Raw genomic sequence first — 27,500 nt, 5'->3', positions numbered from 1 at the left:
GTAGTTCTAATGCTCTGTGTTCCTGTAGGTCTAATGCTCTGTGTTCCTGTAGTTCTAATGCTCTGTGTTCCTGTAGGTCTAATGCTCTGTGTTCCTGTAGTTCTAATGCTCTGGGTTCCTGTAGTCTAATGCTCTGTGTTCCTGTGGTTCTAATGCTCTGTGTTCCTGTGGTTCTAATGTTCTGTGTTCCTGTGGTTCTAATGCTCTGTGATTCTAATGCTCTGTGTTCCGGTAGTTCTAATGTTCTGTGTTCCTGTAGTTCTAATGTTCTGTGTTCCTGTAGTTCTAATGTTCTGTGGTTCTAATGCTCTGTGTTCCTGTAGGTTTGTGTTCCTGGTGGATACGGGTCTGGAGATCCTCATCTGGAGAGGAGCCAGCGCCACTCTGGCCGGTACCACTAAGGCCCGGTAACTAACACACCAACACTACTCTGGTACCACTAAGACCCGGTAACTAACCAACACTACTCTGGTACCACTAAGACCCGGTAACTAACACACCAACACTACTCTGGTACCACTAAGACCCGGTAACTAACCAACACTACTCTGGTACCACTAAGACCCGGTAACTAACCAACACTACTCTGGTACCACTAACACCCGGTAACTAACACACCAACACTACTCTGGTACCACTAAGACCCGGTAACTAACACACCAACACTACTCTGGTACCACTAAGACCCGGTAACTAACACACCAACACTACTCTGGTACCACTAAGACCCGGTAACTAACACACCAACACTACTCTGGTACCACTAAGACCCGGTAACTAACACACCAACACTACTCTGGTACCACTAAGACCCGGTAACTAACACACCAACACTACTCTGGTACCACTAAGACCCGGTAACTAACACACCAACACTACTCTGGTACCACTAAGACCCGGTAACTAACACACCAACACTACTCTGGTACCACTAAGACCCGGTAACTAACACACCAACACTACTCTGGTACCACTAAGACCCGGTAACTAACCAACACTACTCTGGTACCACTAAGACCCGGTAACTAACACACCAACACTACTCTGGTACCACTAAGACCCGGTAACTAACACACCAACACTACTCTGGTACCACTAAGACCCGGTAACTAACACACCAACACTACTCTGGTACCACTAAGACCCGGTAACTAACACACCAACACTACTCTGGTACCACTAAGACCCGGTAACTAACACACCAACACTACTCTGGTACCACTAAGACCCGGTAACTAACACACCAACACTACTCTGGTACCACTAAGACCCGGTAACTAACACACCAACACTACTCTGGTACCACTAAGACCCGGTAACTAACCAACACTACTCTGGTACCACTAAGACCCGGTAACTAACACACCAACACTACTCTGGTACCACTAAGACCCGGTAACTAACACACCAACACTACTCTGGTACCACTAAGACCCGGTAACTAACACACCAACACTACTCTGGTACCACTAAGACCCGGTAACTAACACACCAACACTACTCTGGTACCACTAAGACCCGGTAACTCACCAACAATACTCTGGTACCACTAAGACCCGGTAACTAACACACCAACACTACTCTGGTACCACTAAGACCCGGTAACTAACACACCAACACTACTCTGGTACCACTAAGACCCGGTAACTAACACACCAACACTACTCTGGTACCACTAAGACCCGGTAACTAACACACCAACACTACTCTGGTACCACTAAGACCCGGTAACTAACACACCAACACTACTCTGGTACCACTAAGACCCGGTAACTAACACACCAACACTACTCTGGTACCACTAAGACCCGGTAACTAACCAACACTACTCTGGTACCACTAAGACCCGGTAACTAACACACCAACACTACTCTGGTACCACTAAGACCCGGTAACTAACCCACCAACACTACTCTGGTACCACTAAGACCCGGTAACTAACACACCAACACTACTCTGGTACCACTAAGACCCGGTAACTAACACACCAACACTACTCTGGTACCGCTAAGACCCGGTAACTAACCAACACTACTCTGGTACCACTAAGACCCGGTAACTAACCAACACTACTCTGGTACCACTAAGACCCGGTAACTAACCAACACTGCTCTGGTACCGCTAAGACCTGGTAACTAACACACCAACACTACTCTGGTACCGCTAAGACCTGGTAACTAACACACCAACACTACTCTGGTACCGCTAAGACCCGGTAACTAACACACCAACACTACTCTGGTACCACTAAGACCCGGTAACTAACCAACACTACTCTGGTACCACTAAGACCCGGTAACTAACCAACACTACTCTGGTACCACTAAGACCCGGTAACTAACACACCAACACTACTCTGGTACCACTAAGACCCGGTAACTAACCGTGTGTGTGTCTCTGACTGTGTGTGTGTGTGTCTCTGACTGTGTGTGTGTGTATTTCTGACGTGTGTGTGTGTGTGTGTGTGTGTGTGTGTGTGTGTGTGTGTGTGTGTGTGTGTGTGTGTGTGTGTGTGTGTGTGTGTTTCTGACTCTGTGTGTGTGTGTGTGTGTGTGTGTGTGTGTGTGTGTGTGTGTGTGTGTGTGTGTAGCCTGTTTGCAGAGAAGATCAATAAGAACGAACGTAAGGGGAAAGCTGAGATAACCACCATGCAGCAGAATCAGGAACCTCTCATCTTCTGGGAGGTTCTGGGAGGACAACCTGAAGAGATTCTCAGACACGTCCCTGAGGACTTCACGCCCGTACGACCCAAACTATACAAGGTGACCTCTGACCTCTGACCCCTGACCTCTAACCCCTGGACTCTAATCAGACACGTCCCTGAGGACTTCATGCCCGTACGACCCAAACTATACAAGGTGACCTCTAACCCCTGACCTCTGACCTCTAACCCCTGATCTCTGACCCCTGACCTCTGACCCCTGACCTCTAATCAGACTCGTCCCTGAGGACTTCACGCCCGTACGACCCAAACTATACAAGGTGACCTCTGACCCCTGACCTCTAATCAGACACGTCCCTGAGGACTTCACGCCCGTACGACCCAAACTATACAAGGTGACCTCTGACCCCTGACCTCTGACCCCTGACCTCTGACCCCTGACCTCTAATCAGACACGTCCCTGAGGACTTCACGCCCGTACGACCCAAACTATACAAGGTGACCTCTGACCCCTGACCTCTGACCCCTGACCTCTAACCCCTGACCTCTAATCAGACACGTCCCTGAGGACTTCACGCCCGTACGACCCAAACTATACAAGGTGACCTCTAACCCCTGACCTCTGACCCCTGACCTCTAATTGTGGGTCTGGGTTAATGTTGTTGTTGTTGTTGTTGTTGTTTAGGTGGGTCTGGGTTAATGTTGTTGTTGTTGTTGTTTAGGTGGGTCTGGGTTAATGTTGTTGTTGTTGTTTAGGTGGGTCTGGGTTAATGTTGTTGTTGTTGTTGTTGTTGTTTAGGTGGGTCTGGGTTAATGTTGTTGTTGTTGTTTAGGTGGGTCTGGGTTAATGTTGTTGTTGTTGTTGTTTAGGTGGGTCTGGGTTAATGTTGTTGTTGTTGTTGTTGAGGTGGGTCTGGGTTAATGTTGTTGTTGTTGTTGTTGTTTAGGTGGGTCTGGGTTAATGTTGTTGTTGTTGTTGTTGTTTAGGTGGGTCTGGGTTAATGTTGTTGTTGTTGTTTAGGTGGGTCTGGGTTAATGTTGTTGTTGTTGTTTAGGTGGGTCTGGGTTAATGTTGTTGTTGTTGTTGTTGTTGTTTAGGTGGGTCTGGGTTAATGTTGTTGTTGTTGTTGTTTAGGTGGGTCTGGGTTAATGTTGTTGTTGTTGTTGTTTAGGTGGGTCTGGGTTAATGTTGTTGTTGTTGTTGTTGTTTAGGTGGGTCTGGGTTAATGTTGTTGTTGTTGTTGTTTAGGTGGGTCTGGGTTAATGTTGTTGTTGTTGTTGTTTAGGTGGGTCTGGGTTAATGTTGTTGTTGTTGTTTAGGTGGGTCTGGGTTAATGTTGTTGTTGTTGTTTAGGTGGGTCTGGGTTAATGTTGTTGTTGTTGTTGTTGTTTAGGTGGGTCTGGGTTAATGTTGTTGTTGTTGTTGTTGTTTAGGTGGGTCTGGGTTAATGTTGTTGTTGTTGTTGTTTAGGTGGGTCTGGGTTAATGTTGTTGTTGTTGTTGTTTAGGTGGGTCTGGGTTAATGTTGTTGTTGTTGTTGTTGTTTAGGTGGGTCTGGGTTAATGTTGTTGTTGTTGTTGTTGTTTAGGTGGGTCTGGGTTAATGTTGTTGTTGTTGTTGTTGTTGTTTAGGTGGGTCTGGGTTAATGTTGTTGTTGTTGTTGTTGTTGTTTAGGTGGGTCTGGGTTAATGTTGTTGTTGTTGTTGTTTAGGTGGGTCTGGGTTAATGTTGTTGTTGTTGTTGTTTAGGTGGGTCTGGGTTAATGTTGTTGTTGTTGTTGTTGTTTAGGTGGGTCTGGGTTAATGTTGTTGTTGTTGTTGTTGTTGTTTAGGTGGGTCTGGGTTAATGTTGTTGTTGTTGTTTAGGTGGGTCTGGGTTAATGTTGTTGTTGTTGTTGTTTAGGTGGGTCTGGGTTAATGTTGTTGTTGTTGTTGTTGAGGTGGGTCTGGGTTAATGTTGTTGTTGTTGTTGTTTAGGTGGGTCTGGGTTAATGTTGTTGTTGTTGTTGTTTAGGTGGGTCTGGGTTAATGTTGTTGTTGTTGTTGTTGTTTAGGTGGGTCTGGGTTAATGTTGTTGTTGTTGAGGTGGGTCTGGGTTAATGTTGTTGTTGTTGTTGTTGTTTAGGTGGGTCTGGGTTAATGTTGTTGTTGTTGTTGTTTAGGTGGGTCTGGGTTAATGTTGTTGTTGTTGTTGTTTAGGTGGGTCTGGGTTAATGTTGTTGTTGTTGTTGTTGTTGTTGTTTAGGTGGGTCTGGGTTAATGTTGTTGTTGTTGTTGTTTAGGTGGGTCTGGGTTAATGTTGTTGTTGTTGTTGTTGTTTAGGTGGGTCTGGGTTAATGTTGTTGTTGTTGTTTAGGTGGGTCTGGGTTAATGTTGTTGTTGTTGTTGTTTAGGTGGGTCTGGGTTAATGTTGTTGTTGTTGTTGTTGTTTAGGTGGGTCTGGGTTAATGTTGTTGTTGTTGTTGTTGTTTAGGTGGGTCTGGGTTAATGTTGTTGTTGTTGTTGTTGTTTAGGTGGGTCTGGGTTAATGTTGTTGTTGTTGTTGTTTAGGTGGGTCTGGGTTAATGTTGTTGTTGTTGTTGTTGTTTAGGTGGGTCTGGGTTAATGTTGTTGTTGTTGTTGTTTAGGTGGGTCTGGGTTAATGTTGTTGTTGTTGTTGTTTAGGTGGGTCTGGGTTAATGTTGTTGTTGTTGTTGTTTAGGTGGGTCTGGGTTAATGTTGTTGTTGTTGTTGTTTAGGTGGGTCTGGGTTAATGTTGTTGTTGTTGTTGTTTAGGTGGGTCTGGGTTAATGTTGTTGTTGTTGTTTAGGTGGGTCTGGGTTAATGTTGTTGTTGTTGTTTAGGTGGGTCTGGGTTAATGTTGTTGTTGTTGTTTAGGTGGGTCTGGGTTAATGTTGTTGTTGTTGTTGTTTAGGTGGGTCTGGGTTAATGTTGTTGTTGTTGTTGTTGAGGTGGGTCTGGGTTAATGTTGTTGTTGTTGTTGTTTAGGTGGGTCTGGGTTAATGTTGTTGTTGTTGTTGTTGTTTAGGTGGGTCTGGGTTAATGTTGTTGTTGTTGTTGTTGTTGTTTAGGTGGGTCTGGGTCTGGGTTATCTGGAACTCCCTCAGATCAACTACAAGCTGTCAGTGGAACACAAAGGCAACGTCAAACTGGACAAACTGCCGGAACTACGACTGGTAACTATGGCGTAACTATGGCGTAACTATGGCGTAACTATGGCGTAACTATGGCGTAACTATGGCGTAACTATGGCGTAACTATGGCGTAGTTAAACTGTATATGTAACCTGCTCTGTCATAATCAGCCTCTGTCTCTCTGTCTGTCTCTCTGTCTGTCTGTCTCACTCTCTCTCTCTCTCTCTGTCTCTCTCTCTCTGTCTCTCTCTCTCTCACTCTCTGTCTCTCTGTCTCTCTCTCTCTCTGTCTCTCTCTCTCTCTGTCTGTCTCTCTCTCTCTGTCTCTGTCTCTCTCTCTCTCACTCTCTGTCTCTCTCTCTGTCTCTCTCTCTGTCTCTCTCTCTGTCTCTCTCTCTGTCTCTCTCTCTCTGTATTTCTCTCATCTCTACCTGTCTCTCTCTCTGTGTCTCTCTCTCTCTCCTCTACCTGTCTCTCTGTCTCTGTCTCTCTCTCATCTCTGTCTCTGTAGCTCCAGACCCTGCTGGACACTAAAGGAGTGTACATCCTGGACTGTCTGTCTGATGTGTTTATCTGGATTGGGAGGAAGTCTCCTCGTTTGGTGAGAGCAGCAGCCCTGAAGCTGGGACAGGAAGTCTGCACGATGCTCCACCGGCCCAAACACGCTACAGTTACCAGGAACCTGGAGGGGACCGAGTGCCAGGTAGGCAGATCTCCTCCTGTAGGGTTTATACTCCAGCCCTGTTCCTGGAGAGATACCCCTCCTGGAGGTTTATACTCCAGCCCTGTTCCTGGAGAGATACCCCTCCTGGGGGTTTATACTCCAGCCCTGTTCCTGGAGAGATACCCCTCCTGGAGGTTTATACTCTACCCCTGTTCCTGGAGAGATACCCCTCCTGGAGGTTTTAACTCCAACCCTGTTCCTGGAGAGATACCCCTCCTGGAGGGTTTATACTCCAGCCCTGTTCCTGGAGAGATACCCCTCCTGGAGGTTTACACTCCAACCCTGTTCCTGGAGAGATACCCCTCCTGGAGGTTTATACTCCAGCCCTGTTCCTGGAGAGATACCCCTCCTGTAGGGTTTATACTCCAACCCTGTTCCTGGAGAGATACCCCTCCTGGAGGTTTATACTCCAACCCTGTTCCTGGAGAGATACCCCTCCTGGAGGTTTATACTCCAGCCCTGTTCCTGGAGAGATACCCCTCCTGGAGGTTTATACTCCAGCCCTGTTCCTGGAGAGATACCCCTCCTGGAGGTTTATACTCCAGCCCTGTTCCTGGAGAGATGCCCCTCCTGGAGGGTGTAACTCCTGGCCTGTTCCTGGAGTCAATGTGGAGGCTATATACAGGGGGGGTACCGGTACAGAGTCAATGTGGAGGCTATATACAGGGTGGTACGGTACAGAGGCAATGTGGAGGCTATATACAGGGTATTACGGTACAGAGGCAATGTGGAGGCTATATACAGGGTATTACGGTACAGAGGCAATGTGGAGGCTATATACAGGGTATTACGGTACAGAGTCAATGTGGAGGCTATATACAGGGGGTACCGGTACAGAGTCAATGTGGAGGCTATATACAGGGGGGGTACCGGTACAGAGTCAATGTGGAGGCTATATACAGGGTATTACGGTACAGAGGCAATGTGGAGGCTATATACAGGGTATTACGGTACAGAGGCAATGTGGAGGCTATATACAGGGTATTACGGTACAGAGTCAATGTGGAGGCTATATACAGGGGGTACCGGTACAGAGTCAATGTGGAGGCTATATACAGGGGGTACCGGTACAGAGTCAATGTGGAGGCTATATACAGGGGGTACCGGTACAGAGTCAATGTGGAGGCTATATACAGGGGGTACCGGTACAGAGTCAATGTGGAGGCTATATACAGGGGGTACCGGTACAGAGTCAATGTGGAGGCTATATACAGGGGGGTACCGGTACAGAGTCAATGTGGAGGCTATATACAGGGGGTACCGGTACAGAGTCAATGTGGAGGCTATATACAGGGGGTACCGGTACAGAGTCAATGTGGAGGCTATATACAGGGTATTACGGTACAGAGTCAGTGTGGAGGCTATATACAGGGTATTACGGTACAGAGTCAATGTGGAGGCTATATACAGGGTGTTACGGTACAGAGTCAATGTGGAGGCTATATACAGGGGGTACCGGTACAGAGTCAATGTGGAGGCTATATACAGGGGGTACCGGTACAGAGTCAATGTGGAGGCTATATACAGGGTGTTACGGTACAGAGTCAATGTGGAGGCTATATACAGGGGGTACCGGTACAGAGTCAATGTGGGGTCTATATACAGGGGGTACCGGTACAGAGTCAATGTGGAGGCTATATACAGGGTGCTACGGTACAGAGTCAATGTGGAGGCTATATACAGGGGGTACCGGTACAGAGTCAATGTGGAGACTATATACAGGGTATTACGGTACAGAGTCAATGTGGAGGCTATATACAGGGGGTACCGGTACAGAGTCAATGTGGAGACTATATACAGGGGGTACCGGTACAGAGTCAATGTGGAGACTATATACAGGGTATTACGGTACAGAGTCAATGTGGAGGCTATATACAGGGTGTTACGGTACAGAGTCAATGTGGAGGCTATATACGCGGTATTACGGTACAGAGTCAATGTGGAGGCTATATACAGGGGGTACCGGTACAGAGTCAATGTGGGGTCTATATACAGGGGGTACCGGTACAGAGTCAATGTGGAGGCTATATACAGGGGGTACCGGTACAGAGTCAATGTGGAGGCTATATACAGGGTGGTACCGGTACAGAGTCAATGTGCAGGCTATATACAGGGGGTACCGGTACAGAGTCAATGTGGAGGCTATATACAGGGTATTACGGTACAGAGTCAATGTGGAGGCTATATACAGGGGGTACCGGTACAGAGTCAATGTGGAGGCTATATACAGGGGGTACCGGTACAGAGTCAATGTGGAGGCTATATACAGTGTGTTACGGTACAGAGTCAATGTGGAGGCTATATACAGGGTGTTACGGTACAGAGTCAATGTGGAGGCTATATACAGGGGGTACCGGTACAGAGTCAATGTGGAGGCTATATACAGGGGGTACCGGTACAGAGTCAATGTGGAGGCTATATACAGGGGGTACCGGTACAGAGTCAATGTGGAGGCTATATACAGGGGGTACCGGTACAGAGTCAATGTGGGGGCTATATACAGGGGGTACCGGTACAGAGTCAATGTGGAGGCTATATACAGGGGGCACCGGTACAGAGTCAATGTGGAGGCTATATACAGGGTGTTACGGTACAGAGTCAGTGTGGAGGCTATATACAGGGGGTACCGGTACAGAGTCAATGTGGAGGCTATATACAGGGTGTTACGGTACAGAGTCAATGTGGAGGCTATATACAGGGGGGGTACCGGTACAGAGTCAATGTGGAGGCTATGTACAGGGGGTACCGGTACAGAGTCAATGTGGAGGCTATATACAGGGGGTACCGGTACAGAGTCAATGTGGAGACTATATACAGGGTATTACGGTACAGAGTCAATGTGGAGGCTATATACAGGGGGTACCGGTACAGAGTCAATGTGGAGGCTATATACAGGGGGTACCGGTACAGAGTCAATGTGGAGGCTATATACAGGGGGTACCGGTACAGAGTCAATGTGGAGGCTATATACAGGGTGTTACGGTACAGAGTCAATGTGGAGGCTATATACAGGGGGTACCGGTACAGAGTCAATGTGGGGTCTATATACAGGGGGTACCGGTACAGAGTCAATGTGGAGGCTATATACAGGGTGCTACGGTACAGAGTCAATGTGGAGGCTATATACAGGGTATTACGGTACAGAGTCAATGTGGAGGCTATATACAGGGGGTACCGGTACAGAGTCAATGTGGAGACTATATACAGGGTATTACGGTACAGAGTCAATGTGGAGGCTATATACAGGGGGTACCGGTACAGAGTCAATGTGGAGGCTATATACAGGTGGTACCGGTACAGAGTCAATGTGGAGGCTATATACAGGGGGTACCGGTACAGAGTCAATGTGGAGACTATATACAGGGTGTACCGGTACAGAGTCAATGTGGAGACTATATACAGGGTATTACGGTACAGAGTCAATGTGGAGGCTATATACAGGGTGTTACGGTACAGAGTCAATGTGGAGGCTATATACGCGGTATTACGGTACAGAGTCAATGTGGAGGCTATATACAGGGGGTACCGGTACAGAGTCAATGTGGGGTCTATATACAGGGGTACCGGTACAGAGTCAATGTGGAGGCTATATACAGGGGGTACCGGTACAGAGTCAATGTGGAGGCTATATACAGGGTGGTACCGGTACAGAGTCAATGTGCAGGCTATATACAGGGGTACCGGTACAGAGTCAATGTGGAGGCTATATACAGGGTATTACGGTACAGAGTCAATGTGGAGGCTATATACAGGGGGTACCGGTACAGAGTCAATGTGGAGGCTATATACAGGGGGTACCGGTACAGAGTCAATGTGGAGGCTATATACAGTGTCAATGTGGAGGCTATATACAGGGTGTTACGGTACAGAGTCAATGTGGAGGCTATATACAGGTGGTACCGGTACAGAGTCAATGTGGAGGCTATATACAGGGGGTACCGGTACAGAGTCAATGTGGAGGCTATATACAGGGGTACCGGTACAGAGTCAATGTGGAGGCTATATACAGGGGGTACCGGTACAGAGTCAATGTGGGGGCTATATACAGGGGGTACCGGTACAGAGTCAATGTGGAGGCTATATACAGGGGGCACCGGTACAGAGTCAATGTGGAGGCTATATACAGGGTGTTACGGTACAGAGTCAATGTGGAGGCTATATACAGGGGGTACCGGTACAGAGTCAATGTGGAGGCTATATACAGGGTGTTACGGTACAGAGTCAATGTGGAGGCTATATACAGGGGGGTACCGGTACAGAGTCAATGTGGAGGCTATGTACAGGGGGTACCGGTACAGAGTCAATGTGGAGGCTATATACAGGGGGTACCGGTACAGAGTCAATGTGGAGACTATATACAGGGTATTACGGTACAGAGTCAATGTGGAGGCTATATACAGGGGGTACCGGTACAGAGTCAATGTGGAGGCTATATACAGGTGGTACCGGTACAGAGTCAATGTGGGGCTATATACAGGGGGTACCGGTACAGAGTCAATGTGGAGGCTATATACAGGGGGTACCGGTACAGAGTCAATGTGGAGGCTATATACAGGGTGGTACCGGTACAGAGTCAATGTGCAGGCTATATACAGGGGGTACCGGTACAGAGTCAATGTGGAGGCTATATACAGGGTATTACGGTACAGAGTCAATGTGGAGGCTATATACAGGGGGTACCGGTACAGAGTCAATGTGGAGGCTATATACAGGGGGGTACCGGTACAGAGTCAATGTGGAGGCTATATACAGTGTGTTACGGTACAGAGTCAATGTGGAGGCTATATACAGGGGGTACCGGTACAGAGTCAATGTGGAGGCTATATACAGGGGGTACCGGTACAGAGTCAATGTGGAGGCTATGTACAGGGGGTACCGGTACAGAGTCAATGTGGAGGCTATATACAGGGGGTACCGGTACAGAGTCAATGTGGAGACTATATACAGGGTATTACGGTACAGAGTCAATGTGGAGGCTATATACAGGGGGTACCGGTACAGAGTCAATGTGGGGGCTATATACAGGGGGTACCGGTACAGAGTCAATGTGGAGGCTATATACAGGGGGTACCGGTACAGAGTCAATGTGGAGGCTATATACAGGGTGGTACCGGTACAGAGTCAATGTGCAGGCTATATACAGGGGGTACCGGTACAGAGTCAATGTGGAGGCTATATACAGGGTATTACGGTACAGAGTCAATGTGGAGGCTATATACAGGGGGTACCGGTACAGAGTCAATGTGGAGGCTATATACAGGGGGTACCGGTACAGAGTCAATGTGGAGGCTATATACAGTGTGTTACGGTACAGAGTCAATGTGGAGGCTATATACAGGGGGGTACCGGTACAGAGTCAATGTGGAGGCTATATACAGGGGGTACCGGTACAGAGTCAATGTGGAGGCTATATACAGTGTGTTACGGTACAGAGTCAATGTGGAGGCTATATACAGGGGGTACCGGTACAGAGTCAATGTGGAGGCTATATACAGGGGGTACCGGTTCAGAGTCAATGTGGAGGCTATATACAGGGGGTACCGGTACAGAGTCAATGTGGAGGCTATATACAGGGGGTACCGGTACAGAGTCAATGTGGAGGCTATATACAGGGGGTACCGGTACAGAGTCAATGTGGAGGCTATATACAGGGGGTACCGGTACAGAGTCAATGTGGAGGCTATATACAGGGGGTACCGGTACAGAGTCAATGTGGAGGCTATATACAGGTGGTACCGGTACAGAGTCAATGTGGAGGCTATATACAGGGGGTACCGGTACAGAGTCAATGTGGAGGCTATATACAGGTGGTACCGGTACAGAGTCAATGTGGAGGCTATATACAGGGGGGGTACCGGTACAGAGTCAATGTGGAGGCTATATACAGGTGGTATATACAAGTCCTCAACTGGCAGCTTCATTAAATAGTACCCGCAAAACACCAGTCTCAACGTCAACAGTGAAGAGGCGACTCCGGGATGCTGGCCCCTTGACTTTTTCCAGATTATGTTGTTACATCCTGAATTTAAAATGGATTACATTTTGATAAATATAAATGACTTGGCAAGAGCTCTACTGACTTGGCAAGAGCTCTGCTGACTTGGCGAGGGCTCTGCTGACTTGGCCTAGGGCTCTGCTGACTTGGCGAGGGCTCTGATGTCTTGGCGAGGGCTCTGCTGACTTGGCGAGGGCTCTGATGTCTTGGCGAGGGCTCTGCTGACTTGGCGAGGGCTCTGCTGACTTGGCGAGGGCTCTGCTGACTTGGCGAGGGCTCTGCTGACTTGGCGAGGGCTCTGCTGACTTGGCGAGGGCTCTGATGACTTGGCGACAGCAAGACAAATACTTAACAAGACTTAACAGGACATTCTAACTCCTCCCTCCTTTCCAAGTGGAATGATGTCCTGAAGGTTGACTCGTCTCTCTGTCTCTCTGTCTCTCTCTACAGGTGTTCAAGTCTAAGTTTCAGAACTGGGATGATGTCCTGAAGGTGGACTACACCAGAGCAGCTGAGAGTGTAGAGCAGCAGCAAGGATTACAGGGGAAGGTGAGTAACACGACCTGTCGTGTAGGGGTGTATGCTAGCTAGCTACAGGGGAAGGTAGGGGTATATCCTAGCTAGCTAGCTCCCTCTATCAACTAGCTTAGTGTAGCTCTACTAATGATCCTTTACTTTGCTACTTGATGGCGCCTTAACTCCTGACCTTTAACCCTGACCCCTAACTCTAACCCTGCCATCTGCTGTCCTGGACGTGTGATTGACTCCAGGACCTTAACTCCTGACCTTTAACCCTGATCCCTAACTCTAACCTGTCTAACAGAACACAGAGGGTGTTCTTTAATGGAAACCTCTCCAACATATTCCAGGTAGAATCAGGAATTCCTCAGGGCAGCTGTCTAGGCCCCTTACTGGTAGAATCAGGAATTCCCCAGGGCAGCTGTCTAGGCCCCTTACTGGTAAAATCAGGAATTCCCCAAGGCAGCCGTCTAGGCCCCATACTGGTAGAATCAGGAATTCCCCAGGGCAGCTGTCTAGGCCCCTTACTGGTAGAATCAGGAATTCCCCAGGGCAGCTGTCTAGGCCCCTTACTGGTAGAATCAGGAATTCCCCAAGGCAGCTGTCTAGGCCCCATACTGGTAGAATCAGGAATTCCCCAGTGCAGCTGTCTAGGCCCCTTACTGGTAGAATCAGGAATTCCCCAGGGCAGCTGTCTAGGCCCCTTACTGGTAGAATCAGGAATTCCCCAAGGCAGCTGTCTAGGCCCCTTACTGGTAGAATCAGGAATTCCCCAGGGCAGCTGTCTAGGCCCCTTACTGGTAGAATCAGGAATTCCCCAGGGCAGCTGTCTTGGCCCCTTCCTGGTAGAATCAGGAATTCCCCAAGGCAGCTGTCTAGGCCCCTTACTGGTAGAATCAGGAATACCCCAAGGCATCTGTCTAGGCCCCTTACTGGTAGAATCAGGAATTCCCCAGGGCAGCTGTCTAGGCCCCTTACTGGTAGAATCAGGAATTCCCCAGGGCAGCTGTCTAGGCCCCTTACTGGTAGAATCAGGAATTCCCCAGGGCAGCTGTCTAGGCCTCTTCCTGGTAGATTCAGGAATTCCCCAAGGCAGCTGTCTAGGCCCCTTACTGGTAGAATCAGGAATTCCCCAAGGCAGCTGTCTAGGCCTCTTACTGGTAGAATCAGGAATTCCCCAGGGCAGCTGTCTAGGCCCCTTACTGGTAGAATCAGGAATTCCCCAGGGCAGCTGTCTAGGCCCCATACTGGTAGAATCAGGAATTCCCCAAGGCAGCTGTCTAGGCCCCATACTGGTAGAATCAGGAATTCCCCAAGGCAGCTGTCTAGGCCCCTTACTGGTAGAATTAGGAATTCCCCAGGGCACCTGTCTAGGCCCCTTACTGGTAGAATCAGGAATTCCCCAAGGCAGCTGTCTAGGCCCCTTACTGGTAGAATCAGGAATTCCCCAGGGCAGCTGTCTAGGCCCCTTACTGGTAGAATCAGGAATTCCCCAAGGCAGCTGTCTAGGCCCCTTACTGGTAGAATCAGGAATTCCCCAAGGCAGCTGCCTAGGCCCCTTCCTGGTAGAATCAGGAATTCCCCAGGGCAGCTGTCTAGGCCCCTTACTGGTAGAATCAGGAATTCCCCAGGGCAGCTGTCTAGGCCCCTTCCTGGTAGAATCAGGAATTCGCCAAGGCAGCTGTCTAGGCCCCTTACTGGTAGAATCAGGAATTCCCCAGGGCAGCTGTCTAGGCCCCTTCCTGGTAGAATCAGGAATTCCCCAAGGCAGCTGTCTAGGCCCCTTACTGGTAGAATCAGGAATTCCCCAGGGCAGCTGTCTAGGCCTCTTTGACATGTTTGGATCCTGTTTTTGTACATTTGATTGGTGGATTCAAATAAAGTCTTTAAAATGTGTGACCTGTCTTGTCTGTCTCAGGTGAAGAAGGATGCTGAGAAGAAAGACGAGATGAAGGCTGACCTCACCGCTCTCTTCCTCCCCAGACAACCCCCCATGGCCCTCACTGAGGTAAACAGCTCTCTTCCTAACCCAGACAACCCCCCATGGTCCTCACTGAGGTAAACAGCTCTCTTCCTAACCCAGACAACCCCCCATGGTCCTCACTGAGGTAAACAGCTCTCTTCCTAACCCAGACAACCCCCATGGTCCTCACTGAGGTAAACAGCTCTCTTCCTAACCCAGACAACCCCCCATGGTCCTCACTGAGGTAAACAGCTCTCTTCCTCCCCAGACAACCCCCCATGGCCCTCACTGAGGTAAACAGCTCTCTTCCTCCCCAGACAACTCCCCCATGGTCCTCACTGAGGTAAACAGCTCTCTTCCTAACCCAGACAACCCCCCATGGTCCTCACTGAGGTAAACAGCTCTCTTCCTCCCCAGACAACCCCCATGGTCCTCACTGAGGTAAACAGCTCTCTTCCTCCCCAGACAACCCCCATGGTCCTCACTGAGGTAAACAGCTCTCTTCCTAACCCAGACAACCCCCCATGGTCCTCACTGAGGTAAACAGCTCTCTTCCTAACCCAGACAACCCCCATGGTCCTCACTGAGGTAAACAGCTCTCTTCCTCCCCAGACAACCCCCCATGGTCCTCACTGAGGTAAACAGCTCTCTTCCTAACCCAGACAACCCCCCATGGTCCTCACTGAGGTAAACAGCTCTCTTCCTAACCCAGACAACCCCCCATGGCCCTCACTGAGGTAAACAGCTCTCTTCCTCCCCAGACAACCCCCCATGGCCCTCACTGAGGTAAACAGCTCTCTTCCTTCCCAGACAACCCCCCATGGCCCTCACTGAGGTAAACAGCTCTTCCTCCCCAGACAACCCCCCATGGCCCTCACTGAGGTAAACAGCTCTCTTCCTCCCCAGACAACCCCCCATGGTCCTCACTGAGGTAAACAGCTCTCTTCCTAACCCAGACAACCCCCCATGGTCCTCACTGAGGTAAACAGCTCTCTTCCTCCCCAGACAACCCCCATGGTCCTCACTGAGGTAAACAGCTCTCTTCCTAACCCAGACAACCCCCCATGGTCCTCACTGCGGTAAACAGCTCTCTTCCTCCCCAGACAACCCCCATGGTCCTCACTGAGGTAAACAGCTCTCTTCCTAACCCAGACAACCCCCATGGTCCTCACTGAGGTAAACAGCTCTCTTCCTAACCCAGACAACCCCCATGGTCCTCACTGAGGTAAACAGCTCTCTTCCTCCCCAGACAACCCCCCATGGTCCTCACTGAGGTAAACAGCTCTCTTCCTAACCCAGACAACCCCCCCATGGCCCTCACTGAGGTAAACAGCTCTCTTCCTCCCCAGACAACCCCCCATGGCCCTCACTGAGGTAAACAGCTCTCTTCCTTCCCAGACAACCCCCATGGCTGTCACTGAGGTAAACAGCTCTCTTCCTCCCCAGACAACCCCCATGGCCCTCACTGAGGTAAACAGCTCTCTTCCTCCCCAGACAACCCCCCATGGTCCTCACTGAGGTAAACAGCTCTCTTCCTAACCCAGACAACCCCCATGGCCCTCACTGAGGTAAACAGCTCTCTTCCTCCCCAGACAACCCCCCATGGTCCTCACTGAGGTAAACAGCTCTCTTCCTAACCCAGACAACCCCCCATGGTCCTCACTGAGGTAAACAGCTCTCTTCCTCCCCAGACAACCCCCATGGTCCTCACTGAGGTAAACAGCTCTCTTCCTCCCCAGACAACCCCCCATGGTCCTCACTGAGGTAAACAGCTCTCTTCCTAACCCAGACAACCCCCCATGGTCCTCACTGAGGTAAACAGCTCTCTTCCTAACCTAGACAACCCCCCATGGCCCTCACTGAGGTAAACAGCTCTCTTCCTCCCCAGACAACCCCCCATGGCCCTCACTGAGGTAAACAGCTCTCTTCCTCCCCAGACAACCCCCCATGGCCCTCACTGAGGTAAACAGCTCTCTTCCTAACCCAGACAACCCCCATGGTCCTCACTGAGGTAAACAGCTCTCTTCCTCCCCAGACAACCCCCCATGGCCCTCACTGAGGTAAACAGCTCTCTTCCTCCCCAGACAACCCCCCATGGCCCTCACTGAGGTAAACAGCTCTCTTCCTCCCCAGACAACCCCCCATGGCCCTCACTGAGGTAAACAGCTCTCTTCCTAACCCAGACAACCCCCCATGGCCCTCACTGAGGTAAACAGCTCTCTTCCTAACCCAGACAACCCCCCATGGCCCTCACTGAGGTAAACAGCTCTCTTCCTCCCCAGACAACCCCCCATGGTCCTCACTGAGGTAAACAGCTCTCTTCCTCCCCAGACAACCCCCCATGGCCCTCACTGAGGTAAACAGCTCTCTTCCTAACCCAGACAACCCCCCCATGGCCCTCACTGAGGTAAACAGCTCTCTTCCTCCCCAGACAACCCCCCATGGCCCTCACTGAGGTAAACAGCTCTCTTCCTCCCCAGACAACCCCCCATGGTCCTCACTGAGGTAAACAGCTCTCTTCCTCCCCAGACAACCCCCATGGCCCTCACTGAGGTAAACAGCTCTCTTCCTAACCCAGACAACCCCCCATGGTCCTCACTGAGGTAAACAGCTCTCTTCCTAACCCAGACAACCCCCATGGCCCTCACTGAGGTAAACAGCTCTCTTCCTCCCCAGACAACCCCCCATGGTCCTCACTGAGGTAAACAGCTCTCTTCCTAACCCAGACAACCCCCCATGGTCCTCACTGAGGTAAACAGCTCTCTTCCTAACCCAGACAACCCCCCATGGTCCTCACTGAGGTAAACAGCTCTCTTCCTCCCCAGACAACCCCCCATGGTCCTCACTGAGGTAAACAGCTCTCTTCCTAACCCAGACAACCCCCCATGGCCCTCACTGAGGTAAACAGCTCTCTTCCTCCCCAGACAACCCCCCATGGTCCTCACTGAGGTAAACAGCTCTCTTCCTCCCCAGACAACCCCCCATGGTCCTCACTGAGGTAAACAGCTCTCTTCCTAACCCAGACAACCCCCATGGTCCTCACTGAGGTAAACAGCTCTCTTCCTAACCCAGACAACCCCCCATGGCCCTCACTGAGGTAAACAGCTCTCTTCCTCCCCAGACAACCCCCATGGCCCTCACTGAGGTAAACAGCTCTCTTCCTCCCCAGACAACCCCCATGGCCCTCACTGAGGTAAACAGCTCTCTTCCTAACCCAGACAACCCCCATGGTCCTCACTGAGGTAAACAGCTCTCTTCCTCCCCAGACAACCCCCATGGCCCTCACTGAGGTAAACAGCTCTCTTCCTCCCCAGACAACCCCCCATGGCCCTCACTGAGGTAAACAGCTCTCTTCCTCCCCAGACAACCCCCATGGCCCTCACTGAGGTAAACAGCTCTCTTCCTCCCCAGACAACCCCCCATGGTCCTCACTGAGGTAAACAGCTCTCTTCCTCCCCAGACAACCCCCATGGTCCTCACTGAGGTAAACAGCTCTCTTCCTAACCCAGACAACCCCCATGGTCCTCACTGAGGTAAACACCTCACAGTTGATTCCGCCTCTGTTGGAGGTAGGGGCAGTTGATTCAGCTTCCCTCTACCCCCTCTCTCCTCCTCCCCCCTTCTCCCCTCCTCCCTCCCCTCTCCCCTCCTCCCTCCCCTCTCCCTCCCTCCCTCCCTCCCCTCTCCCCTCCCTCTCCCTCCTCCCTCCCTCTCCCCTCCTCCCTCCCCTCTCCCCTCCCTCCCTCCCTCTCCCTCCTCCCTCCCTCTCCCCTCCTCCCTCCCCTCTCCCCTCCCTCCCTCCTCTCTCCCTCCTCCCTCCCCTCTCCCTCCTCCCCTCCTCCCCCTCCCTCCCTCCTCCTCTCTCCCTCTCCTCCTCCCTCCCTCTCCCCTCCTCCCTCCTCCCCTCCTCCCTCCCTCTCCCCTCCTCCCTCCTCCCTCTCCCCTCCTCCCTCCTCTCCCTCTCCCTCCTCTCTCCTCCTCCCTCTCCTCTCCCTCCCCTCTCCCTCCTCCCTCCTCTCCCCTCCTCCTCCCTCTCCCTCCTCCTCCCTCTCCCCTCCTCCCTCTCCTCTCCTCCCTCTCCCCTCCTCCCTCCCTCTCCCCTCCTCCCTCCTCTCCCCTCCTCCCTCCCCTCTCCCCTCCTCCCTCCTCTCCCCTCCTCCCTCCCCTCTCCCCTCCCTCCCTCCTCCTCCCTCCTCCCTCCCTCCTCCTCCTCCCTCTCCCCTCCTCCCTCCCTCCTCCTCTCCCCTCTCTCCTCCTCCCTCCCCTCTCCCCTCCTCCCTCCCTCTCCCCTCCTCCCTCCCTCTCCCCTCCTCCCTCCTCCCCTCCTCCCTCCTCCCTCCCTCTCCCCTCCTCCCTCCTCCCTCCCTCTCCCCTCCTCCCTCTCCCCTCTCCCCTCCTCCCTCCTCTCCCCTCCTCCCTCCTCTCCCCTCCTCCCTCCCTCTCCCCTCCTCCCTCCCTCTCCCCTCCTCCCTCCCCTCTCCCCTCCTCCCTCCTCCCCTCCCCTCTCCAGGCAGAGCAGATGATGGAGGAGTGGAATGGGGATCTGGATGGAATGGAGGGATTCGTTTTGGAGGGAAAGAAGTTTGCTCGTCTGCCAGAGGAGGAGTTTGGACACTTCCACACACAGGACTGTTACGTCTTCCTCTGCAGGTACACACACACACACACACACACACACACAGAGACACACACACACAGAGACACACACACACAGAGACACACACACACAGAGACACACACACACACCACATACACACACACACACACACACACACACACACACACACACACACACACACACACACACATACACACACACACACACACAGAGACACACACACACACACACACACACACACACACACACACACACACACACACACACTGGATACACACACACACACACACACACACACACACACACACACACACACACACACAGACACAGGACTGTGGGTCTATCTCGGGACTGTAGGAGGACTGCGGACATACTAATGTTGACGCCAATTGTGTGTGTGTGTGTCTCTGTGTGTGTGTGTGTCTCTGTGTGTGTCTCTGTGTGTGTGTGTGTGTGTGTGTGTGTGTGTGTCTGTGTGTGTGTGTGTGTGTGTGTGTGTGTGTGTGTGTGTAGGTACTGGGTGCCGGTAGAATACGACGACGACGACGAGGAGAAGAAGGAGAGACCCGGCCACCACGGAGGAGAGGAAGAGGAGGAGGAGAGGGTGGAGGAAGACTTCCAGTGTGTTGTGTATTTCTGGCAGGGCAGGCAGGCCTCTAACATGGGCTGGCTCACCTTCACCTTCTCTCTGCAGAAGAAGTTTGAGAGTCTCTTCCCCGGGAAATTGGAGGTACAGACAGACAGACAGACAGACAGACAGACAGACAGACAGACAGACAGACAGACAGACAGACAGACAGACAGACAGACAGACAGACAGAGTAGGACTAGACATCCCTCTTCCCCGGGAAATTGGAGGGACAGACAGACAGACAGACAGACAGACAGACAGACAGACAGACAGACAGACAGACAGACAGACAGACAGAGTAGGACTAGACATCCCTCTTCCCCGGGAAATTGGAGGTACAGACAGACAGACAGACAGACAGACAGACAGACAGACAGACAGACAGAGCAGGACTAGACATCCCTCTTCCCTGGGAAACTGGAGGTTCCTAATGTTTTGTCCTCTGTAGCTGGTCCTAATGTTTTGTCCTCTGTAGCTGGTCCTAATGTTTTGTCCTCTGTAGCTGGTCCTAATGTTTTGTCCTCTGTAGCTGGTCCTAATGTTTTGTCCTCTGTAGCTGGTCCTAATGTTTTGTCCTCTGTAGCTGGTCCTAACGTTTTGTCCTCTGTAGCTGGTCCTAATGTTTTGTCCTCTGTAGGTGTTCTTAATGTTTTGTCCTCTGTAGCTGGTCCTAACGTTTTGTCCTCTGTAGCTGGTCCTAATGTTTTGTCCTCTGTAGCTGGTCCTAATGTTTTGTCCTCTGTAGCTGGTCCTAATGTTTTGTCCTCTGTAGCTGGTCCTAATGTTTTGTCCTCTGTAGCTGGTCCTAATGTTTTGTCCTCTGTAGGTGTTCTTAATGTTTTGTCCTCTGTAGGTGTTCTTAATGTTTTGTCCTCTGTAGGTGTTCTTAATGTTTTGTCCTCTGTAGCTGGTCTTAATGTTTTGTCCTCTGTAGCTGGTCCTAATGTTTTGTCTTCTGTAGCTGGTCCTAAAGTTTTGTCCTCTGTAGGTGTTCTTAATGTTTTGTCCTCTGTAGCTGGTCCTAATGTTTTGTCCTCTGTAGCTGGTCCTAATGTTTTGTCCTCTGTAGCTGGTCCTAATGTTTTGTCCTCTGTAGCTGGTCCTAATGTTTTGTCCTCTGTAGCTGGTCCTAATGTTTTGTCCTCTGTAGCTGGTCCTAATGTTTTGTCCTCTGTAGCTGGTCCTAATGTTTTGTCCTCTGTAGCTGGTCCTAATGTTTTGTCCTCTGTAGCTGGTCCTAATGTTTTGTCCTCTGTAGCTGGTCCTAACGTTTTGTCCTCTGTAGCTGGTCCTAACGTTTTGTCCTCTGTAGCTGGTCCTAATGTTTTGTCCTCTGTAGCTGGTCCTAACGTTTTGTCCTCTGTAGCTGGTCCTAACGTTTTGTCCTCTGTAGCTGGTCCTAACGTTTTGTCCTCTGTAGCTGGTCCTAATGTTTTGTCCTCTGTAGCTGGTCCTAATGTTTTGTCCTCTGTAGCTGGTCCTAATGTTTTGTCCTCTGTAGCTGGTCCTAATGTTTTGTCCTCTGTAGGTGGTCCGTATGACCCAGCAGCAGGAGAATCTTAAGTTCCTGTCTCACTTCAAGAGGAAGTTCATCGTTCATAAAGGAAAGAGGAAACAGAAGATCGATGCGGCTCAGCCCCGCCTCTACCACATACGCACCAATGGCAGCGCTCTCTGTACCAGGTACCCTCCCCCTTCTACCACATACGCACCAATGGCAGCGCTCTCTGTACCAGGTACCCTCCTCCCCCTCTACCACATACGCACCAATGGCAGCGCTCTCTGTACCAGGTACCCTCCTCCCCCCTCTACCACATACGCACCAATGGCAGCGCTCTCTGTACCAGGTACCCTCCTCCCCCTCTACCACATACGCACCAATGGCAGCGCTCTCTGTACCAGGTACCCTCCTCCCCCTCTACCACATACGCACCAATGGCAGCGCTCTCTGTACCAGGTACCCTCCTCCCCCTCTACCACATACGCACCAATGGCAGCGCTCTCTGTACCAGGTACCCTCCTCCCCCTCTACCACATACGCACCAATGGCAGCGCTCTCTGTACCAGGTACCCTCCTCCCCCCTCTACCACATACGCACCAATGGCAGCGCTCTCTGTACCAGGTACCCTCCTCCCCCTCTACCACATACGCACCAATGGCAGCGCTCTCTGTACCAGGTACCCTCCTCCCCCTCTACCACATACGCACCAATGGCAGCGCTCTCTGTACCAGGTACCCTCCTCCCCCTCTACCACATACGCACCAATGGCAGCGCTCTCTGTACCAGGTACCCTCCTCCCCCTCTACCACATACGCACCAATGGCAGCGCTCTCTGTACCAGGTACCCTCCTCCCCCTCTACCACATACGCACCAATGGCAGCGCTCTCTGTACCAGGTACCCTCCTCCCCCTCTACCACATACGCACCAATGGCAGCGCTCTCTGTACCAGGTACCCTCCTCCCCCTCTACCACATACGCACCAATGGCAGCGCTCTCTGTACCAGGTACCCTCCTCCCCCTCTACCACATACGCACCAATGGCAGCGCTCTCTGTACCAGGTACCCTCCTCCCCCTCTACCACATACGCACCAATGGCAGCGCTCTCTGTACCAGGTACCCTCCTCCCCCCTCTACCACATACGCACCAATGGCAGCGCTCTCTGTACCAGGTACCCTCCTCCCCCTCTACCACATACGCACCAATGGCAGCGCTCTCTGTACCAGGTACCCTCCCCCCTCTACCACATACGCACCAATGGCAGCGCTCTCTGTACCAGGTACCCTCCTCCCCCCTCTACCACATACGCACCAATGGCAGCGCTCTCTGTACCAGGTACCCTCCTCCCCTCTACCACATACGCACCAATGGCAGCGCTCTCTGTACCAGGTACCCTCCTCCCCTCTACCACATACGCACCAATGGCAGCGCTCTCTGTACCAGGTACCCTCCTCCCCCCTCTACCACATACGCACCAATGGCAGCGCTCTCTGTACCAGGTACCCTCCTCCCCCTCTACCACATACGCACCAATGGCAGCGCTCTCTGTACCAGGTACCCTCCTCCCCCTCTACCACATACGCACCAATGGCAGCGCTCTCTGTACCAGGTACCCTCCTCCCCCTCTACCACATACGCACCAATGGCAGCGCTCTCTGTACCAGGTACCCTCCTCCCCCTCTACCACATACGCACCAATGGCAGCGCTCTCTGTACCAGGTACCCTCCTCCCCCTCTACCACATACGCACCAATGGCAGCGCTCTCTGTACCAGGTACCCTCCTCCCCCTCTACCACATACGCACCAATGGCAGCGCTCTCTGTACCAGGTACCCTCCTCCCCCTCTACCACATACGCACCAATGGCAGCGCTCTCTGTACCAGGTACCCTCCTCCCCTCTACCACATACGCACCAATGGCAGCGCTCTCTGTACCAGGTACCCTCCTCCCCCTCTACCACATACGCACCAATGGCAGCGCTCTCTGTACCAGGTACCCTCCTCCCCCTCTACCACATACGCACCAATGGCAGCGCTCTCTGTACCAGGTACCCTCCTCCCCCTCTACCACATACGCACCAATGGCAGCGCTCTCTGTACCAGGTACCCTCCTCCCCCTCTACCACATACGCACCAATGGCAGCGCTCTCTGTACCAGGTACCCTCCTCCCCCTCTACCACATACGCACCAATGGCAGCGCTCTCTGTACCAGGTACCCTCCTCCCCCTCTACCACATACGCACCAATGGCAGCGCTCTCTGTACCAGGTACCCTCCTCCCCCCTCTACCACATACGCACCAATGGCAGCGCTCTCTGTACCAGGTACCCTCCTCCCCCCTCTACCACATACGCACCAATGGCAGCGCTCTCTGTACCAGGTACCCTCCTCCCCCTCTACCACATACGCACCAATGGCAGCGCTCTCTGTACCAGGTACCCTCCTCCCCTCTACCACATACGCACCAATGGCAGCGCTCTCTGTACCAGGTACCCTCCTCCCCCTCTACCACATACGCACCAATGGCAGCGCTCTCTGTACCAGGTACCCTCCTCCCCCTCTACCACATACGCACCAATGGCAGCGCTCTCTGTACCAGGTACCCTCCTCCCCCTCTACCACATACGCACCAATGGCAGCGCTCTCTGTACCAGGTACCCTCCTCCCCCTCTACCACATACGCACCAATGGCAGCGCTCTCTGTACCAGGTACCCTCCTCCCCCTCTACCACATACGCACCAATGGCAGCGCTCTCTGTACCAGGTACCCTCCTCCCCCTCTACCACATACGCACCAATGGCAGCGCTCTCTGTACCAGGTACCCTCCTCCCCCTCTACCACATACGCACCAATGGCAGCGCTCTCTGTACCAGGTACCCTCCTCCCCCTCTACCACATACGCACCAATGGCAGCGCTCTCTGTACCAGGTACCCTCCTCCCCCTCTACCACATACGCACCAATGGCAGCGCTCTCTGTACCAGGTACCCTCCTCCCCCTCTACCACATACGCACCAATGGCAGCGCTCTCTGTACCAGGTACCCTCCTCCCCCTCTACCACATACGCACCAATGGCAGCGCTCTCTGTACCAGGTACCCTCCTCCCCTCTACCACATACGCACCAATGGCAGCGCTCTCTGTACCAGGTACCCTCCTCCCCCTCTACCACATACGCACCAATGGCAGCGCTCTCTGTACCAGGTACCCTCCTCCCCCTCTACCACATACGCACCAATGGCAGCGCTCTCTGTACCAGGTACCCTCCTCCCCCTCTACCACATACGCACCAATGGCAGCGCTCTCTGTACCAGGTACCCTCCTCCCCCTCTACCACATACGCACCAATGGCAGCGCTCTCTGTACCAGGTACCCTCCTCCCCCTCTACCACATACGCACCAATGGCAGCGCTCTCTGTACCAGGTACCCTCCTCCCCTCTACCACATACGCACCAATGGCAGCGCTCTCTGTACCAGGTACCCTCCTCCCCCTCTACCACATACGCACCAATGGCAGCGCTCTCTGTACCAGGTACCCTCCTCCCCCTCTACCACATACGCACCAATGGCAGCGCTCTCTGTACCAGGTACCCTCCTCCCCCTCTACCACATACGCACCAATGGCAGCGCTCTCTGTACCAGGTACCCTCCTCCCCCTCTACCACATACGCACCAATGGCAGCGCTCTCTGTACCAGGTACCCTCCTCCCCCTCTACCACATACGCACCAATGGCAGCGCTCTCTGTACCAGGTACCCTCCTCCCCCTCTACCACATACGCACCAATGGCAGCGCTCTCTGTACCAGGTACCCTCCTCCCCTCTACCACATACGCACCAATGGCAGCGCTCTCTGTACCAGGTACCCTCCTCCCCCTCTACCACATACGCACCAATGGCAGCGCTCTCTGTACCAGGTACCCTCCTCCCCCCTCTACCACATACGCACCAATGGCAGCGCTCTCTGTACCAGGTACCCTCCTCCCCCTCTCACCACATACGCACCAATGGCAGCGCTCTCTGTACCAGGTACCCTCCTCCCCCTCTACCACATACGCACCAATGGCAGCGCTCTCTGTACCAGGTACCCTCCTCCCCCTCTACCACATACGCACCAATGGCAGCGCTCTCTGTACCAGGTACCCTCCTCCCCCTCTACCACATACGCACCAATGGCAGCGCTCTCTGTACCAGGTACCCTCCTCCCCCTCTACCACATACGCACCAATGGCAGCGCTCTCTGTACCAGGTACCCTCCTCCCCCCTCTACCACATACGCACCAATGGCAGCGCTCTCTGTACCAGGTACCCTCCTCCCCCTCTACCACATACGCACCAATGGCAGCGCTCTCTGTACCAGGTACCCTCCTCCCCCTCTACCACATACGCACCAATGGCAGCGCTCTCTGTACCAGGTACCCTCCTCCCCTCTACCACATACGCACCAATGGCAGCGCTCTCTGTACCAGGTACCCTCCTCCCCCTCTACCACATACGCACCAATGGCAGCGCTCTCTGTACCAGGTACCCTCCTCCCCCCTCTACCACATACGCACCAATGGCAGCGCTCTCTGTACCAGGTACCCTCCTCCCCCTCTACCACATACGCACCAATGGCAGCGCTCTCTGTACCAGGTACCCTCCTCCCCCCTCTACCACATACGCACCAATGGCAGCGCTCTCTGTACCAGGTACCCTCCTCCCCTCTACCACATACGCACCAATGGCAGCGCTCTCTGTACCAGGTACCCTCCTCCCCCTCTACCACATACGCACCAATGGCAGCGCTCTCTGTACCAGGTACCCTCCTCCCCCTCTACCACATACGCACCAATGGCAGCGCTCTCTGTACCAGGTACCCTCCTCCCCCTCTACCACATACGCACCAATGGCAGCGCTCTCTGTACCAGGTACCCTCCTCCCCCTCTACCACATACGCACCAATGGCAGCGCTCTCTGTACCAGGTACCCTCCTCCCCCTCTACCACATACGCACCAATGGCAGCGCTCTCTGTACCAGGTACCCTCCTCCCCCCTCTACCACATACGCACCAATGGCAGCGCTCTCTGTACCAGGTACCCTCCTCCCCCCTCTACCACATACGCACCAATGGCAGCGCTCTCTGTACCAGGTACCCTCCTCCCCCTCTACCACATACGCACCAATGGCAGCGCTCTCTGTACCAGGTACCCTCCTCCCCCTCTACCACATACGCACCAATGGCAGCGCTCTCTGTACCAGGTACCCTCCTCCCCCTCTACCACATACGCACCAATGGCAGCGCTCTCTGTACCAGGTACCCTCCTCCCCCTCTACCACATACGCACCAATGGCAGCGCTCTCTGTACCAGGTACCCTCCTCCCCCTCTACCACATACGCACCAATGGCAGCGCTCTCTGTACCAGGTACCCTCCTCCCCCTCTACCACATACGCACCAATGGCAGCGCTCTCTGTACCAGGTACCCTCCTCCCCCTCTACCACATACGCACCAATGGCAGCGCTCTCTGTACCAGGTACCCTCCTCCCCCCTCTACCACATACGCACCAATGGCAGCGCTCTCTGTACCAGGTACCCTCCTCCCCCTCTACCACATACGCACCAATGGCAGCGCTCTCTGTACCAGGTACCCTCCTCCCCCTCTACCACATACGCACCAATGGCAGCGCTCTCTGTACCAGGTACCCTCCTCCCCCTCTACCACATACGCACCAATGGCAGCGCTCTCTGTACCAGGTACCCTCCTCCCCCT

General features: G+C 52.6%; 1 protein-coding gene across 1 annotated transcript in view; it reads left to right on the top strand.

Moving 5' to 3' along the window:
* The window catches only part of LOC106593976 (protein flightless-1 homolog), a gene marked incomplete at its 5' end in the record, with an annotated part of 87,624 nt that overhangs the window by 40,725 nt on the left and 19,399 nt on the right, over window positions 1-27,500 (top strand). The window contains 9 exon segments of the mRNA XM_045711486.1: window positions 324-407; window positions 2,591-2,762; window positions 5,733-5,837; window positions 6,306-6,497; window positions 12,964-13,062; window positions 14,951-15,040; window positions 19,506-19,645; window positions 20,127-20,343; window positions 21,773-21,927. Coding sequence (XP_045567442.1) covers window positions 324-407; window positions 2,591-2,762; window positions 5,733-5,837; window positions 6,306-6,497; window positions 12,964-13,062; window positions 14,951-15,040; window positions 19,506-19,645; window positions 20,127-20,343; window positions 21,773-21,927 — 1,254 coding nt within the window.

This window comes from Salmo salar, unplaced genomic scaffold (genome assembly GCF_905237065.1).
Source record: "Salmo salar unplaced genomic scaffold, Ssal_v3.1, whole genome shotgun sequence".
NCBI lineage: Eukaryota > Metazoa > Chordata > Actinopteri > Salmoniformes > Salmonidae > Salmo > Salmo salar.
This window is presented reverse-complemented; position numbering and strand designations above follow the sequence as displayed.